Raw genomic sequence first — 14,232 nt, 5'->3', positions numbered from 1 at the left:
CACCTCGGGGGCGAGGCAGCCCAGCGCGTGGGAGGGGACGGCGCGCCATTGGCTTGTGCGCGGCACTAGAGGAGGGACCAGTGCGGGCCGCCAGACTCGGGCGAGCCCAGCAGCGCCAGGAGTCCAGCTTGCCCTGCCCTGCCCTGCCCTGCCCTGCCTGCCTAGCGCGGCGCCGCGATGTGAGACTCCCCGGGCCGGAGAGTCCGCAGGTCACGCCAGCTCCACGAGCGCAGCACCCCGCGCGCCAGGAACGTAAGTCTGCTGCCGGCAGCCGCTAGCCTCACACTTCACCGCCGCTGCCACCGCGCCGGCCGCTGCCTGCGCAGCGCAGCCCGGGGACGCCGGGGGGCCTTAGGGACCGCCGGGGGCATCGAGCACCCTGCGAACGACAGCCGGGCGCCAGAACAGCTTGGCACTTGCGGGACGGCGGGCGCCCGAGACCCTCGCTGAGCTCCTCCTGGCACTGTCCTCTGTCCTTTTCGTTTGTCCCCTTGCACTGACTCGGTTTCCCTTTCTCCCCCAGCTCTCTTCTCCGCCACCTCCTTCCCCAGGGGGTGTTTATTTCGCTCTCGGCCTCCTCCTGGGCTTTATCTCTTTGATTCGGAGCTAGTGAGAGCGGAGAGTAAAGCAGTTTCTTTTATCCCGGGGTCTCTGTCTTCAGCGCTTGGTTCTCAGTCCCCTCCCCCTTTCTCGCCACCGCCCCCCCTCCTCCCGCCTTTGTTTCCCGGCGGGAGGATTGCGCGGTGTAAACTTGCGAGTTTCCGGGTCCTCGCCCCCACGGGTACGCGGGCGGAGAAGGTGGAGGGGTTCCCGCTGTCCACTGGTCCGGCTGGACCTTTTGTGTGGGTGCCGGGGACTGGAGGAGTCGCGGACTCCCGCCTCACAAAGTGGGGGAGTGTCCTCGGCGCGGAGATGAAGATAGATCAGAGGGGGAAGGGGCAAAAGCCGGCGACACTCCAGAGTCCCTGCTGGAGAGGAGCGGGCAGAAAAGTGTTTTGGGCCTGACCCCAGTCGGGGGTGGTGGTGTTAGGAGGGTATTGCAGGTGGACCCGGGCGACTCTCTCTCCCAAACCGCACGGACAGCTGTAAAGGGTAGCGCCATTGCCTGGCGCAGGATGGATTGGGGTCCCGTGTAGTGCGCAGAAAATATTCCGCGCACCATCCTCGGGGCACCGCGAGGCCAGACGCTCGCTTCGGCTCCCCTTTCGTCGCCTTCTTGCATCTGAATGGAGCGGGCTTCTCCTCCCGCCTGTGAGGTGGAGGAGCAGGAATAGGCCCAGGGCCCACTCCCACTTTGACCCAAAGTCTTACAAGCACACGGCCAAGGCCTCCCCAAAGTCCCCCAGCACGGACTTCCTGTTTCGTTTCTTTTAGAAAAACTTTCTGGATGGGGCCTGGAGAGAGTGTAGAAGTCCCTGGGTTGCAGGGACACCCACCCAGCTGTGTCTCCCGTCTGTAGGCTCCTGGAGAAAGGCCGCCACCTGCCGCCTGCGGGATTGGTGGACTCCTGGAAGAATCCGGAAGAACACCACCTGCCCCTTAGTGGCAGCCTCTGGCTCAGTCCGAGGCTAAAAAAAAAAAAAAAAAAAAAAAATACTATTTTCCTGTACGATCTTTGGAAAGTCAGAATATACTTCGGGTTTCTGTTGTCGCCTTCGTACAGACAGAGCGTTCTCCTAGAGTCCCCTCTGGCCTCCGTGTCCTAGGTGCCCTCTGCCTTAGCTTCTCTTCTTCTGGACTCTCAGGTCTGTCAGCCTTCACTTGCTGTTCCTGGCTTTGAATTTTCTGGGTCCAGGACCTCTGCCGCTCCTCTCACCTCAACTCACAGCCTGAACTTGTGACAGCCCCCTCTGCTGGAGACAGAGGCTGCCGGCTAGGGTCAGGGTCTTCACGAATTATTCTTGGCTTTTCTGTGTGTTCACTTACTGCTCCAAGTGTCAGTGAGTGAGCCACAGAAGAGTGATGTCGCAGTTGGCCAGCACGGGTCCCACAGGTCCCTGCACACCTGTGGAAGCTGTCAAGACTCTAGATAGTGCTGTGTCTTAAGCAAGACAAGATAAATAAATAATACATAAGTCGATTGGGCCACATGCCGTGCCTTGGCGTTTTTTCTCAATACCCAGAAGGCTGAGGCAGGAAGCGTCTGAGTCACATACCAGTTTGGACTATGTAGGAAGACCCGGTCTCAGAAAGAAAGCCAGAGTCAGGGGAACATGGAGAGTGTTGGGGTGTTGAGGCCATTTTTAAGGAGTGGCCAGCGCTGCTTTCTGGGTCCTGCAGAATAGCCTGTGCAAAGAGCCAGAGGCGCAGCACTGTAGAGTGGGGTGAGGAAGAGACAGGAGGCACTGGTGAGACAGGATGGGGACCCCCACATCTCATAGGTGATATGAAGAGAAGATCTGTAAACTAGCATCTCACAGCCCCCCGTTAGGAGGGGCAGCCACGGGGCGCCATTTTGTTCTGAATCCAGGTGGGAAGGCCTCATCCCCAGTAGCATCTCTCTGCGTCCCTATCACAGCCACAGTAGACAGGGACAGGAGGACAGCCGCTCAGGCCGAGTGCCCTGGAAATCCCCTGTCTCCCAAGACCCTCCTGCTTCTTCATGCCTGCCTGGGTCAGTGTGCTGCTGGCTGTGACCCAGAGTCGCCTTGATTCTGCCTCACCCCACTTCCTCCTGATACTACCCTCTTTGGAACACTCTATTTGCGTGGGCATGAATTCCTGGAAGGGGTTCTGCTCCGAAACTGCTTTAGTAAAGGGGGGGGGGGACTGGGGCCAGGTGTTTGAGTCTGTCGGTCTAAACAGCAGCCTTGTTGACCACTGGCTACAAAAACACAAACTATTCTGGATGTTTGTAGACAACTTCTCTTCAGGAGGAAGTGTCATTATGCCCATTTAACAGATGGGGAACTTTGAGGCCCAGAGAGGCAGGCCTGTCTTCCGACGCCATGCATAGGTATAGGGGTAGAGGATGTGAGTGAGCTTGGAGTTTTGAGGAGTGACTTGCCTTGTTAATCACTCAGCCAGAGACTGAGTATGAGGAGGGAGGTCTCGGCCTTGGACTCTGATCCCTGCCCAGGAGAAAGCAGGACTTCAGATCATCTAGTCTGGAGACATTGTGTTAAGCTCGTCTTTAGGGAAGACCCCCCCGCCCCCACCCCCGTTGCCCCTTCTGTTTTGTTGAGCAGCAAGGGAGAGGTCTGGGAAGGAATGGCAATAGTTGAGGGGAACTGCTGCCTATTCACAGGAGAGCCCTGGCCCTGTGGGAACCAGAAGCTAATGGATGACAGGGCCAGCCAGCTGCCCTTGAGGGCACTGACTCTCGGTCACCAGGCCCCAGGGAGGCTGGCCCACTCAGGGTTGAAAAGGACAGGAATTCTCCATGCTGTGCCTTGCCTTTTGCAAGCGACAGAAGGACAGGAAAGGCCTTGTTGGTGACTTCTGAGAGGCTGCCTGAGAAGCTGGCCTTGGCTTACACAGGGCAGCAGCCTCGGCCCTCTGGGTGAAGCCAAGACCCGCTGGCCGCAGGCAGGGGTGTGGCTCCCAGACCTGAGCCCCACCCACCCTCTCTCACACTGCTACCATTGTGGTTTTTGTTTGATTTTGTCCCCTAAACTCTGAAGATGAGAGTCAGGGCTTTCCTCCATCCCTCTGGAAGTCAGCCACCTTCCAAAGACAGAGAAGAAAGAAGATGAGAAGAGAAAATCTCCACAGGAAAGCGGGAAGAGGCGGGGAGGGGCTGCTGAGGCTGGGCAGGGCCTCGTTGAAATACAAATAAATGTGTTTATATAGCTGGGGTCAGGGTTGCCTAATCAAACCTGTGGAGGGCCCTCGAGACCACACTCTCCACCCACACAGAAAACTGTCCTGACAGCAAGCCCGGGCTCATCATGCCTGTGACTTCAGCTGTCCTCCTTGAAGCTCAGTGATTCAGGGCACCCTGACCTCCAAGTGTCTGATCCCAGACTCAGGATCTTGAGGGTTCGAGGAACCTGGCATGGACTCTGTAGCTTTGATACTGGGATGGGTCTGTTACCACGTCTGCCACACTAAGAGCTTGAAAGCATGGTCTTTGTCACCTGTACCGTTCACAGCCAGCATCTTAGTGACAGTGCAGCCCACCGGCACTTCTCTGTCCACCCAGGCAGTGTGCTATAGAATAATTTTATTCCCTGGAGACTAAGGCTCTGCTCGTCTGCCAGCAGGCCCTGGGCACAGTAGCTTCTTTTTCATTTCCCTTTTGTTTGGGCCTGGAAGATGTCATCCAGTCCTACAGGCTGTGTTCCATGACCCTTGGCTTTGTGGGTGGGGCGTGGCCCCCGTTTGCAGGGAATGTTGCTTTTCAGAAGACAGCAAGTCTGCCTGAGTCCAGGTCTGGGAATGCAAGCCTAGGGTGGGAACATGGTACCTTCACCCTCTGTTATCCATGACAACCTCAAGATGTGGGCCACTCTGCCACAGGGTCCTAGCGGTTGGTTCCTAGCAGGTTGCTGGACCTCCACCTTGTCCCAGGCTAGCGGGGTTCCCTAGAAGAGGCCTCAGATGATACAGGTTCTGTAATCCAGAAACCCCAAAGTCTGACCCTGACTGTTGCTGTCCTCACTTGAATGCAGCCCTGTTCAGACCTATTTCCAGCTATTCTACACAGAGAGATAGCAGAACGACGGGCTCCCACTCTTGGCACTGGTTCCCAGAACCCTGCCCACAGCACAGGCCCTGAACCCAAGAGAGGCCCGACAGGGTATGGAGGTGAGGCTTCAGATACTGGGGACACACCAAGACTTTCAAGGGGACGGTGCTCCGGAAGACAGTTTGAAGCTCAGTTATGCTTGGGGGGAGGGGCATTCCATGTTCCTAACCAGGTACTTGTGCACAGACATGCACACACGTTCATTCCTCCCAGCCTCCCATCCCCGGATCCTCCCCGGAGGTCCCGTGCAAGCTCAGCTCGCAGTGAACTTGAATTCCATCGCCGCCACACCCTCCAAGCCAGGGACTCCTGAATAAGTCCATGGGCCTTAGTGCTCTCATCTGAAAAATAGAATGGAAATATGGCTACTGTCACAGGCAATCATGTGGACTTCAGGGGGGTTCCCAGCCTGGATGTGCTTGCTGGCAGCTGGCTGCTGTCCCCAGCTCAGGCAGGACGTGTGGGCAGCTGGCTCCCTCCTCACCGGTAGGAGGGCATTTGCAGCCGCTGCACCTGCGCCCACACTGGGGAGGAAGTGGCTCCCTGGTTGAGGGGTTGTGGCTGTTACTCAGGGGAAGTCACTGGAGCAGCTGTGGGTGTTCTGGGTTCCTTCTTCCCCTCCCCCTCCCAGGCCAGCAGGTTTCCTAAGCCAGCCAGCCCCCTTGGGCACAGCCTCCCTGTCGGGACAGCTCTGCAGTCCATTGGTTTCTATGGCAACCAGGCTTCCTGGGGAAGTCCTGGAGGATCAGCGTGGGAGGGGTGGACCCCTGCCTCATCAGGTCTGCTGACCAGGGCTGAGTCTGGCTAGGAGTTCATTAATAACACAAGACATTTTGCTGTCCTTTGTGGAGCACAGACCAAGCGCCCGTTTCTTTCGGCTGCACTCTATGGTGTATCACAAACTACCTGGGTAGGCTCAGTCCAGTTTTTTAGATGAGGACTTGGAAGTAATTTTCTCGAAGTCACAGAGAAGTGAAGAAAAGGAGCTGAGCTTTGCCTCCAAGTTTTCCTAGTCATTAAGAGTGTGTCCCTCTGCTGGGTGTAGTGACACGTGCCTTTAATCCCAGCACTGGGGAGGCAGAGGCAGGCGGATCTCTGAGTTAAAGGCCAGCTTGGTCTACAGGACAGCCAGGGCTACTCAGAGAAACTCTGTAGGGGCGGGGGTGGAAGAGTGTCGTTTCTCATTCTTTGGTCTTGTACACCCAGGGACCCTCCTTTTCCTGTGTTTAGATACCCTTTTCCCTGGAGCCTGCAGCACCCCAGGAAGGTAATATCATCAAAGCCATTTATTCTACTGGAGCTTCAGATGATACTACTAGATTAAAGGCCTCGCCCCTTAGAGAGTGACCAGGTTGGAAGTCAGCCCTTTGTACAACCGTCTCTTCCCTAGGCCAATAGCTTCAATGTAGTTGAGGCAGATCCTGACCCATGGGCATTAAGTTCCTGCCTGTTCCGTGTGTAGTAGGAGCAACAGCCTGCCTCTTCTCTCTCCTTGGCTACCCCTGTAGACTGCAGTTAGGGAGGCCTGGGTTGTGAGGACAGATGCTCTGAGGAGCACAGACCCTCTGTTCTTCTTCTGTTGGGTCAGCCTTTGGAACTAGGGAGTGGGAAGTGAGAGACATAGGTTGTTGATGTCTCGGGATGAACACAGGAGACCAGCTGAGCCCCGAGGAGGAGAGCAGGGGTAGAGCTGGCCTGCTGAGAGCGGGGGTGGGGAGGTGGGGGGAGTAGGGGGGTGGGAGAAGGACCTTCCCACTAGGATGAGTGCTCAGAGTGACTGTCACTCTTAGAAGGATGGAAGTTGCTGGGGATGTTCTCTAGGACTCTGACAGGAAAGGGAGGCAGGACATGGCCTTGCAGGCACCTGTTTCATCTCCACAGTTGGGAGCATGAGGGGGGATGGTTAGCCACTCATCCCACTTCCACAGTCACCGTGGAGATGTGGAGGCCCTTAGCGCAGCGTGCAGGAAACCAAGCAGGCCTGAGTGGAAGGGGCCTTTTCCACTCTCCTCATCTGAGTGAGGAAAAGAAAGGTCGCTGGGAGGGAGAACAGACCCTGCCCAGGGCAAGGCTCATGGCTGGAGGATGCTTGCCTACATTCACTGGCACTTCTGCATCCCTGCCCCCCACCCCCGCGTGCTCCCATTCACAGAGGGAAACTGAGGCTGGGTGTGCCCTAGTGGCTCTCCTAAAGCCTGCAGCCCCTAAGTGGGTAGAGCCAAGATTCAAAGCCAGCATGTTGCCAGCCTTCCCAGGAATGGAATGGGGGAGGTGCCTAAAACCCTTGGCAAATAGCTTTGGTAGGGAAGAGTCGGGGTGGAGAGGCCAAAAGGCCGTGTTTCTCTCTGTGAGTGTTAGTGTCAGTGGGTGAGTTAGAGGAAAACTGCCCCTAGCTGAGATGCTTCCAGCTCAACACAGAGGGATATGATTTAGCTAGCCTTACACCTGGTACTGAGGTCTGGGGTCTTGGTCCCATGTGGTGGGTAAAGGGCTAATGAGATCATTTTCTTGGTCCTCTCTGTCAAAGCCACCGTGGCCCAGTGTAGGGGAAGTGCTGGGGAGGGTGGCGGCATCCTGTCTAATAACTGCTGTCTTCACTGGACACTGTCCAAGACGGGATGCTGACCACTGAGTTGAGGGAGACGACATGCTTTGTGGCGTTCTGGGAGTTAGCCCCTCCTTTCCCCGTATGAGAGAGGAAACTGAGGCACAGAGGTAAGCAGATGGCATACAGGTCCACTTAAACCACTGGAGGTCCCAGATGCAAGTCCAGGCAGCGGAGTGTGCAGCCCTCCAGCTGTGGTCCACCAGTCACTTTCTGAATTCATCTCTGTTCAGGGTCCTGATTCTCCTTCGACCAGCTCGGGGTGTGTGTGTGTGTGTGTGTGTGTGTGTGTGTGTGTGTGCTCCGACTCCTGGTGATACCAGCAGCTCGGGGTGTGTGTGTGTGTGTGTGTGTGTGCTCCGACTCCTGGTGAGACAGCAGAGCTCTGGTGTCTCGCTGTCCATGCCTGACACACGGAGGAACTCAGTGGATGGGCTGTGTTCTGTTCAGGGGCCTCTCTTCATACTCTGAGCCATGTTTACCTCAAGGTTGGAGCTAAAGTCCTATTTCACAGACAAGGAGACTGAGGCTTAGATTAGTGAGGTGACCCACTCAAGTGCCACAGCAGGATCGAATCCCATGACTTGTCACACCTGGCTTCATGAGAAAGTTTAAGAATCTAGGGTCCCCAAAGAGTAGGGCTAAAATAGAAATGGCCCACAGCAAGCGTTGTCATGAGTGTGGAGGATCATGTGTATCATAGACGGCGTGTGTGGTGCCCTGGCTGTTTGCTTTGTCCACACCCCATTTACCTCCGAGGCCTGCAAATGTGCGGTCCCCACCAAAACCACACAAAGCACAGGCAGAAACAACTGAATGTCCCTGTTCACTTGAGTGTCCCACAGATCAATGATGCACAGTAGAAAGGAATGGATGCCTGGGGCACCAGGCGAGCTGGGAAAGGCATCCCGTTGAGTGGGAGACGCTGTGCGGGCAAACGCTCATATGCTTTATGATTCTGTTTATGCTGCACGTGAGAACAATCCAGATGGACCTAGAGTGACAGAGCTCAGCCCTGTAACTTGCTCGAAGTGAGAGAACCGGGTACACCTGGGCTAGCACATGGTAGTCTTGACAGGTGAACTCACTGTGTCCTCACCTGGTAGTGGACATGTCATGAATTATCTGCACAGTCATTTCTGTGTGGATTAAGATGGGGGAGGGGTGTCAGAGGGGACATGCGAAGTATGTGCTGATGTCTCTGTCCTTCAAGGAGGGTTGGCCAGTCCGGGCTCTGCACCCTTGTGTGGTGTCCAGTCTGTCTGGAGTCAGGAGAAAGTGGTGGCCTGGGTTGGGGATTTGGGCCTCACTTGGAATGGTGTGACTGAAAGGACATCCCTGCGTCCCCTTATTGGTGCCTCTTTAGGGGGCTTAGGCAGTTGTCACATCCTGTCTCCCGCCATCAGGTACAGGAAGGAAAACAGCCACTCATTTCACACATGAAGAATAAGACTGTGTCAGAACCTGGGGCCCAGGTCTCATTTGCCCTTCAGCCCCAGTGGTGACTGGGTTTGTGGTGTTGTCATTTTGAACAAAACCCCAGGACCTCTTCTATGTATCTCCCCTCCCCCTGGCATCCACACCGGCTGTGCCCCTCTGCTGATGTGTTTGTTGGGATACTCTATTTCATTCTAAGACTCTGGAGGTTTGAGAAGGAACCTGGGCTATCTGGGGACATTTCCTGGGGCTGCAAGACATTTGCTCAGGGACATGGTGCTGGGCAGCAGGTGGAAGGAGGAACTTCTAAGCTGTGCCTTGGAATGAGTTTGCTGGAGTGAAAGTGAGATGCTGGGGTACCAGGACTCTGGGCACTGGCCTGGTGAGCAGGTTGGTGGGGATGCAGGGCTGGGATGCTGTTCTTGTGTTCACTGGGAACATCCTGGTTGAGCTCTCCCCATCTGTGGAATGGTCTACATTTGCTCCCATCCTTCAGGGCATCCTTGAGATGCAGAGACTGGAGCTGCCTGGGGTCAGCCAGAGCCTCACTTGGTTCCCCTCCATGCCCTGTCTTCTCTCCTAGGTTGTGAGGACTGAGCACAAGAAAGGGAGGGCCCCTCGTCTCAGACTCCAGTGTGCATCTCAGCATCTAGCTCACTGCCCATCTCAGTACGTGCCCAGGATTGCCCTGTGGTATGGGGTGGCATGACTCAGGGCTGTGGATAATGGTGGGCAGATATAGGCTGGGGTAGAGGCTGTGGGTGCTAATGGCTGGGAGTGGTTCACGTCCAGGCAGTGTGGCCACTACTATTGAAAGCCCCATTTTCTGGGCTTAATGTCACCTTCCTTCATGACTAACCCTCTCCTCCTCTAGGTTCTGGGTAGTGATGGCTGTTTAGGAGGTAGAAGGACCAGCAGGCAGTGGGGATTGTCTGGGCAGGTGGCTTAGGACTTAGGAGGCTCACTCTGAGTCTCTGAAGTCTCCTTTGTCTCGATAACCCAGAAATCTTGTCAATGAGATCCATCCCGGTCCAAATGCCTTTTCTAAAGCCCATATTGCCACTCCAGGGCTGACTGTAAGGCCTTGTCTGACCCAGTCACCGGGGCTGTGTCATGTCCATGGGGGCCATAGAAGCATCCTCCTCAACCCATTTTACAGGAGAGGAAACTGAGACAGCCGCAGCACCATCTTCTCTTAGGCCCCGGGTGGGGCCTGGCCACATTCTTCTCACCCTACACTGGGACCTGGGGTCTGGAAGTCCAGCAGGAACGATGGCTGAGGCCAGTGTCTCCCCATGTCCCTCAGCAGAAGAAAAAATGGCAGGCAAACAGCCCCCTCCGCTCATGAAGAAGCACAGCCAGACGGATCTTGTGAGCCGCTTGAAGACCAGAAAGATCCTGGGTGTGGGCGGGGAGGATGATGACGGCGAAGTGCACCGGTCCAAGGTGAGCCATGCTAGGAAGAGGAGTCGTGAGCCCGCAACTTCCAGGGCCCTCTGCCGTGTCAGGGGAATGCTATGCCTAGTGGCAGATGTTTGGGGACAAGAACCCAGTGCTTCTTAGGGTACTGGCATAGACTGTCCTATAGACATGAGTGCATCCTGATAGCTCTGCTGGTTATCCATGTGGTTATTGACCCATTGTACAGGTGAGGAAGCTAAGACTTACATAGAGGGGCTAAGTTACTTCCTTAAGGTTATATCAGTGACCCACAGAACCAGGCTTCCAGCCCCTGCTGGGCAGACCCTGAGTTTTTTTCCTAACCACCTCTTTTCAGTTCTCTTGTCTAGGTACCAAGGGAGGCAGAAGAGGTTGAGCTTTCATTGGGGAAAACATTTATGTCAATCAGGGATATTCTGATGGCCCCCAGGTGTCCACAGGAGCTGGGAGGAAGGTCTGTGGGTGAGATGCTGAAGCTGAAGGCTTCTTCCCTGATGCCTCTGACTTGTGTGTCCACAGATCAGCCAGGTTTTGGGCAACGAGATAAAGTTTGCTGTGCGGGAGCCTCTGGGGCTCAGGTGAGCAGCAGGTCTCGTTTGGATGGTTTTGTGTCCCGGGTATGTGTAAGGTCCTACATGACTGGGCCTTGCTCTGAATTATATCCACACTGTTCATTGCCTCCTCAAATAGCCCTGGCTGTTTGGGTTGCACAAGGTCCCCCCCGCCCCCGACCCCGGGTTTGGGTTGGCAGTGGGGGTCAGGGTGGGTGTGGCTGTAACTGTCTTCTCGGAACCTCCCCAGGGTCTGGCAGTTTCTTTCTGCTATGCTGTTCTCCAGTGTGGCCATCATGGTGAGTCCTGTGTGTCCCCGCCCAGGCTGCAAGTAGGTCCTGAGACTTAGACCTAGATGGGGTGGTGGGGTGGGGTGTGGGGGTGTGTGGCCCTTTCCCTTCCCCCAGCTGCTGATGTTTCCACTCTGAGGCCCATCCTTCAGGGTCTAGGCCAGCTCCCGGGCTGACATCCAGCCCATTACTGGTGTGCTGTGCCTCCAAAGTAACCAGCACACATGCTCTGGGCTCTGGGCATCCCAGCATCGGATGCTGCCCTAAGGAGCTCCCTAGCATTTGTCTCACCTCATAGCTGACCCTGTGCTCCTCCTGCTGCCCACAGGCCCTTGCCCTCCCTGATCAGCTCTACGATGCAGTTTTCGATGGGGCTGAGGTCACAAGCAAGACCCCCATCCGCCTCTACGGTGGTGCCCTCCTTAGTGAGTATTGCTGGGTCTCCAGCAGCCTGGTAGCCTGGCCCTCTTCATCTGTGTCTGTGCTGCCATCTTGTGGCCATTGCTAGAATGCATGTAGTTGGTTCACTGCCCTGGCATTGGCAGAGCTAGCTTGGACCTGGAGGCCCTTGCCCCATTGTGTAGATAAAGATACCAAGTCCTGGGGAGATGAGCACCTGGCCTGGGTTGGATAGGGCTTTAGAAGCAATGTGAGCTGCCTCTGGGGGGAAAGCTATAGCTGAAGAGCTGAGGACCGGAAGAGGGGCCGTCTGGTCTGAGAAGTGGGTGTTGTGGAATAAGTGGGTTTGGACTCCTGGGCTAGGGGTCAGGCTGCCCCTGTGCTTGATCCCAACAGGCATCTCCTTGATCATGTGGAACGCACTCTACACAGCCGAGAAGGTGATCATCCGCTGGACTCTGCTCACTGAGGCCTGCTACTTTGGGGTGCAGTCCCTGGGTGAGTGGTGTGGGGTGGGAAGGCTATCAGGGTGCGGGAAGAGAAGGGCAGAGCACTGGGTGCTCCTACAACATAGACCAGTGTCCTGAATCCACAGCCCAGCCTCTCCCTCCAAGCCCCCCCACCCACTGACACTCAGGGTGGTGCATTTCTAGGCACCGGCCACTTGGGGGCAGCAGACTGGCCTAGGCTGGTGTTAGGCTTCTGGAGGTCAGCCTGCAGTCCCATCCACCACAGGGATGGTGGAGGGTATTCAACCTAGTGTCATAATGGGAGAGACTCAAGCGCGTGTCTGCTCCTGACCTTTGCCTCCCCCGACTTCCTTCACAGTGGTCACTGCCACGCTTGCTGAGACCGGCCTCATGTCCCTGGGGACCGTGCTGCTCCTGGCCAGCCGCCTCCTCTTTGTTATTGTCAGCATCTACTACTATTACCAAGTCGGCCGGAAACCCAAAAAAGTGTAGCAGGCTGGGACCTGCCTGGGCCTGGACCTGGGCCCGAGCAGCTGGGGACTTCACTGTCCATGGGTCCTAGACAGGCCTGCAGGCAGGCAGGGTGCACACGCCTTCCTTCCCTCCCAGACACTCCACGGAGTCATCTTGGATCTCCTGGGATTCTAGGAGTGACAAGCAAGGCTGTGGCCTCTGCACCCCACCCCTCACCCCTATGCAGGGACAGCTCCTTGCCCTGTGTTTCTTGGCCTCTAGACTCTAACAGGCACCGTCTAGAGTAAGTTTTAGGGTCTGGGCTGAGTCAAGGTGAGTTCCTCTGCCAGGAAGCCCTTTCTAGGAGGTTGTGTCGGCTCCAGCAGGGGCTCTCAGCTTCTCCCCATCTAGAAACCCGATGTGTGAGCCCCTCATCACACACACACGCACACGCACACGCACACGCACACGCACACACGCACGGTGTTTCTAGAGATTCAGTTGAGGTCATCTAGCAAGGGGAGTGACTGCCTCCCTTGGGCCAAGTTCACCATCCTCAGCCTGCACATCTCTCTCTTTGGCCTGCTGGAGGGTGTTCTGATTCTCTGGCTGGCCACCTGAGTCCCAGAGCACCAGAGTCCCTTCCCGACAGGCCAGGGTTAGGCAATATACCACAGGCCTGACAGTCCCTGGCTCCTGGCTGCCCATAGGCTCCTAGTGCATGAGGAACTCTGAGGAGAGGACAAGTGGGGACATTTCCTTGGCATGGCCTCCAAGGCCTGCATGGCTACACACCTGGCTCACTGCCTCCTCCAGATCCCCTCCTGAGGCTGCCCCAAGGCCTAAGGGTTAAAGCCAGCAGCTGCTCACATGCAACAACGGAAGGAGATTCAAGAGTCTGCCATCCCTTAGCAGACCCCAAGTGGGCCTCTAGAGCTGAAGACACACCCCTGGTGCCACCAGCCTGTGTGGCCCCTCCCCTTGGTCCTAGCTCCCAGCACCTCCCTACCCTTCAGCAGCAAGCACACTAAGTAAGAGATTTGGCCCGAGGCTTCTCCCTTCTGCAAGGGGGTGGTCCCCTATACCCAAGGAATCTTTCTCTAGGGCACCTGGGCTCACAGCCTCCCTGGGCTCGGTTGTTCCTGCTGCCAAGTGCTCTGTGACCATGGCCTTTGCCTAGTGGCGGGGACTCAGGGACTTTTCAGTGGAGGACGTGCCCAGCAGTGGCCGGGGCTGCTTCTGTAACCAAGGTCTGGCAGAGTAGCGATTCCCTGCGTGTTCAGGAAGGGCCCGTTGTGTATACCTGCCTCTTGTCACTGGCTTGATGCCAGTCCCTCAGTCCCACCTCTTTACTCGGAGCATGGACCCTGCCACTGCCAGCTCTTAGTACAGTCCCAACTGCTGTAGACCAGGTGACATTTGTTGACGCCGTTCTCAGAGGTGAAGATTTATCCTCTTGAATCCTCCACGAATACAGATACAGTCCCAAGGGAGGTAGTCGTAGAAATGGAAGACGCCAGCCCTGCGCTTCCCCTCAGCAGCTGGAGCTGGCAGGGCCTGCCCCAGGAGTGGTGCCCAGGTCACCCTGGTTAAACTGCAGTGATACATTTAGGTGGGTGGGGTCAAGGCCAGATCAAGGCTGGCATATGTGGCCTCCGGGAGACACCTGCTTGGAAGGAGGCAGTGATGGAGATAAGAGCCCCACTCTGAGTCTGGGCTCAGGGTGCCCTGACTGCTCTCCCCCACCCCACCCCCAGCTCCTCTTGTCATGCTTCTGCCTGGCCCCCAAGACTGCCTCTGTCATGGTCACTATTTATTCTTGGTCCCTTTTTCTTTTTGTAAGAAACGGTCACAAGAAAAAAAAAAAAAAAAAAACAACCAACGAGAAACGATCTGT

At 56.2% G+C, this 14,232-nt stretch overlaps 1 protein-coding gene across 4 annotated transcripts; it reads left to right on the top strand.

The window, feature by feature from the left end:
- The first annotated feature begins 88 nt into the window (after positions 1 to 88).
- Tp53i11 (tumor protein p53 inducible protein 11) lies at positions 89 to 14,227 on the top strand. 4 transcript variants are annotated; one of them, XM_021150792.3, is made up of 8 exons: positions 89 to 252; positions 9,316 to 9,401; positions 10,042 to 10,178; positions 10,692 to 10,750; positions 10,974 to 11,022; positions 11,342 to 11,438; positions 11,809 to 11,910; positions 12,241 to 14,227. In XM_021150792.3, the coding sequence occupies exons 3-8, from the start codon at positions 10,050 to 10,052 to the stop codon at positions 12,372 to 12,374; spliced, it is 570 nt and encodes a 189-aa protein (XP_021006451.1). In that variant the 5' UTR covers positions 89 to 252; positions 9,316 to 9,401; positions 10,042 to 10,049; the 3' UTR covers positions 12,375 to 14,227. The 4 variants fall into 4 exon arrangements, with proteins under 4 accessions (XP_021006451.1, XP_021006443.1, XP_021006435.1 ...); XM_021150784.3 differs by having other exon boundaries at positions 10,039 to 10,178; XM_021150776.3 differs by having other exon boundaries at positions 9,892 to 10,178.
- Positions 14,228 to 14,232: the final 5 nt, after the last annotated feature.

The sequence above is a fragment of the Mus caroli genome, unplaced genomic scaffold (assembly GCF_978045245.1).
Source record: "Mus caroli unplaced genomic scaffold, Mus_caroli_1 scaffold_2, whole genome shotgun sequence".
Taxonomy (NCBI): domain Eukaryota; kingdom Metazoa; phylum Chordata; class Mammalia; order Rodentia; family Muridae; genus Mus; species Mus caroli.
This window is presented reverse-complemented; position numbering and strand designations above follow the sequence as displayed.

Bases quoted from the DNA above. Each gene is read 5' to 3' on its own strand.
- Tp53i11 (XM_021150776.3), top strand. From the start codon at position 10,005: ATGGCTGAGGCCAGTGTCTCCCCATGTCCCTCAGCAGAAGAAAAAATG. The intron at 11,439-11,808 runs GTGAGTATTGCT...TGATCCCAACAG, and splicing joins CTACGGTGGTGCCCTCCTTA to GCATCTCCTTGATCATGTGG. The intron at 11,911-12,240 runs GTGAGTGGTGTG...CTTCCTTCACAG, and splicing joins CTTTGGGGTGCAGTCCCTGG to TGGTCACTGCCACGCTTGCT.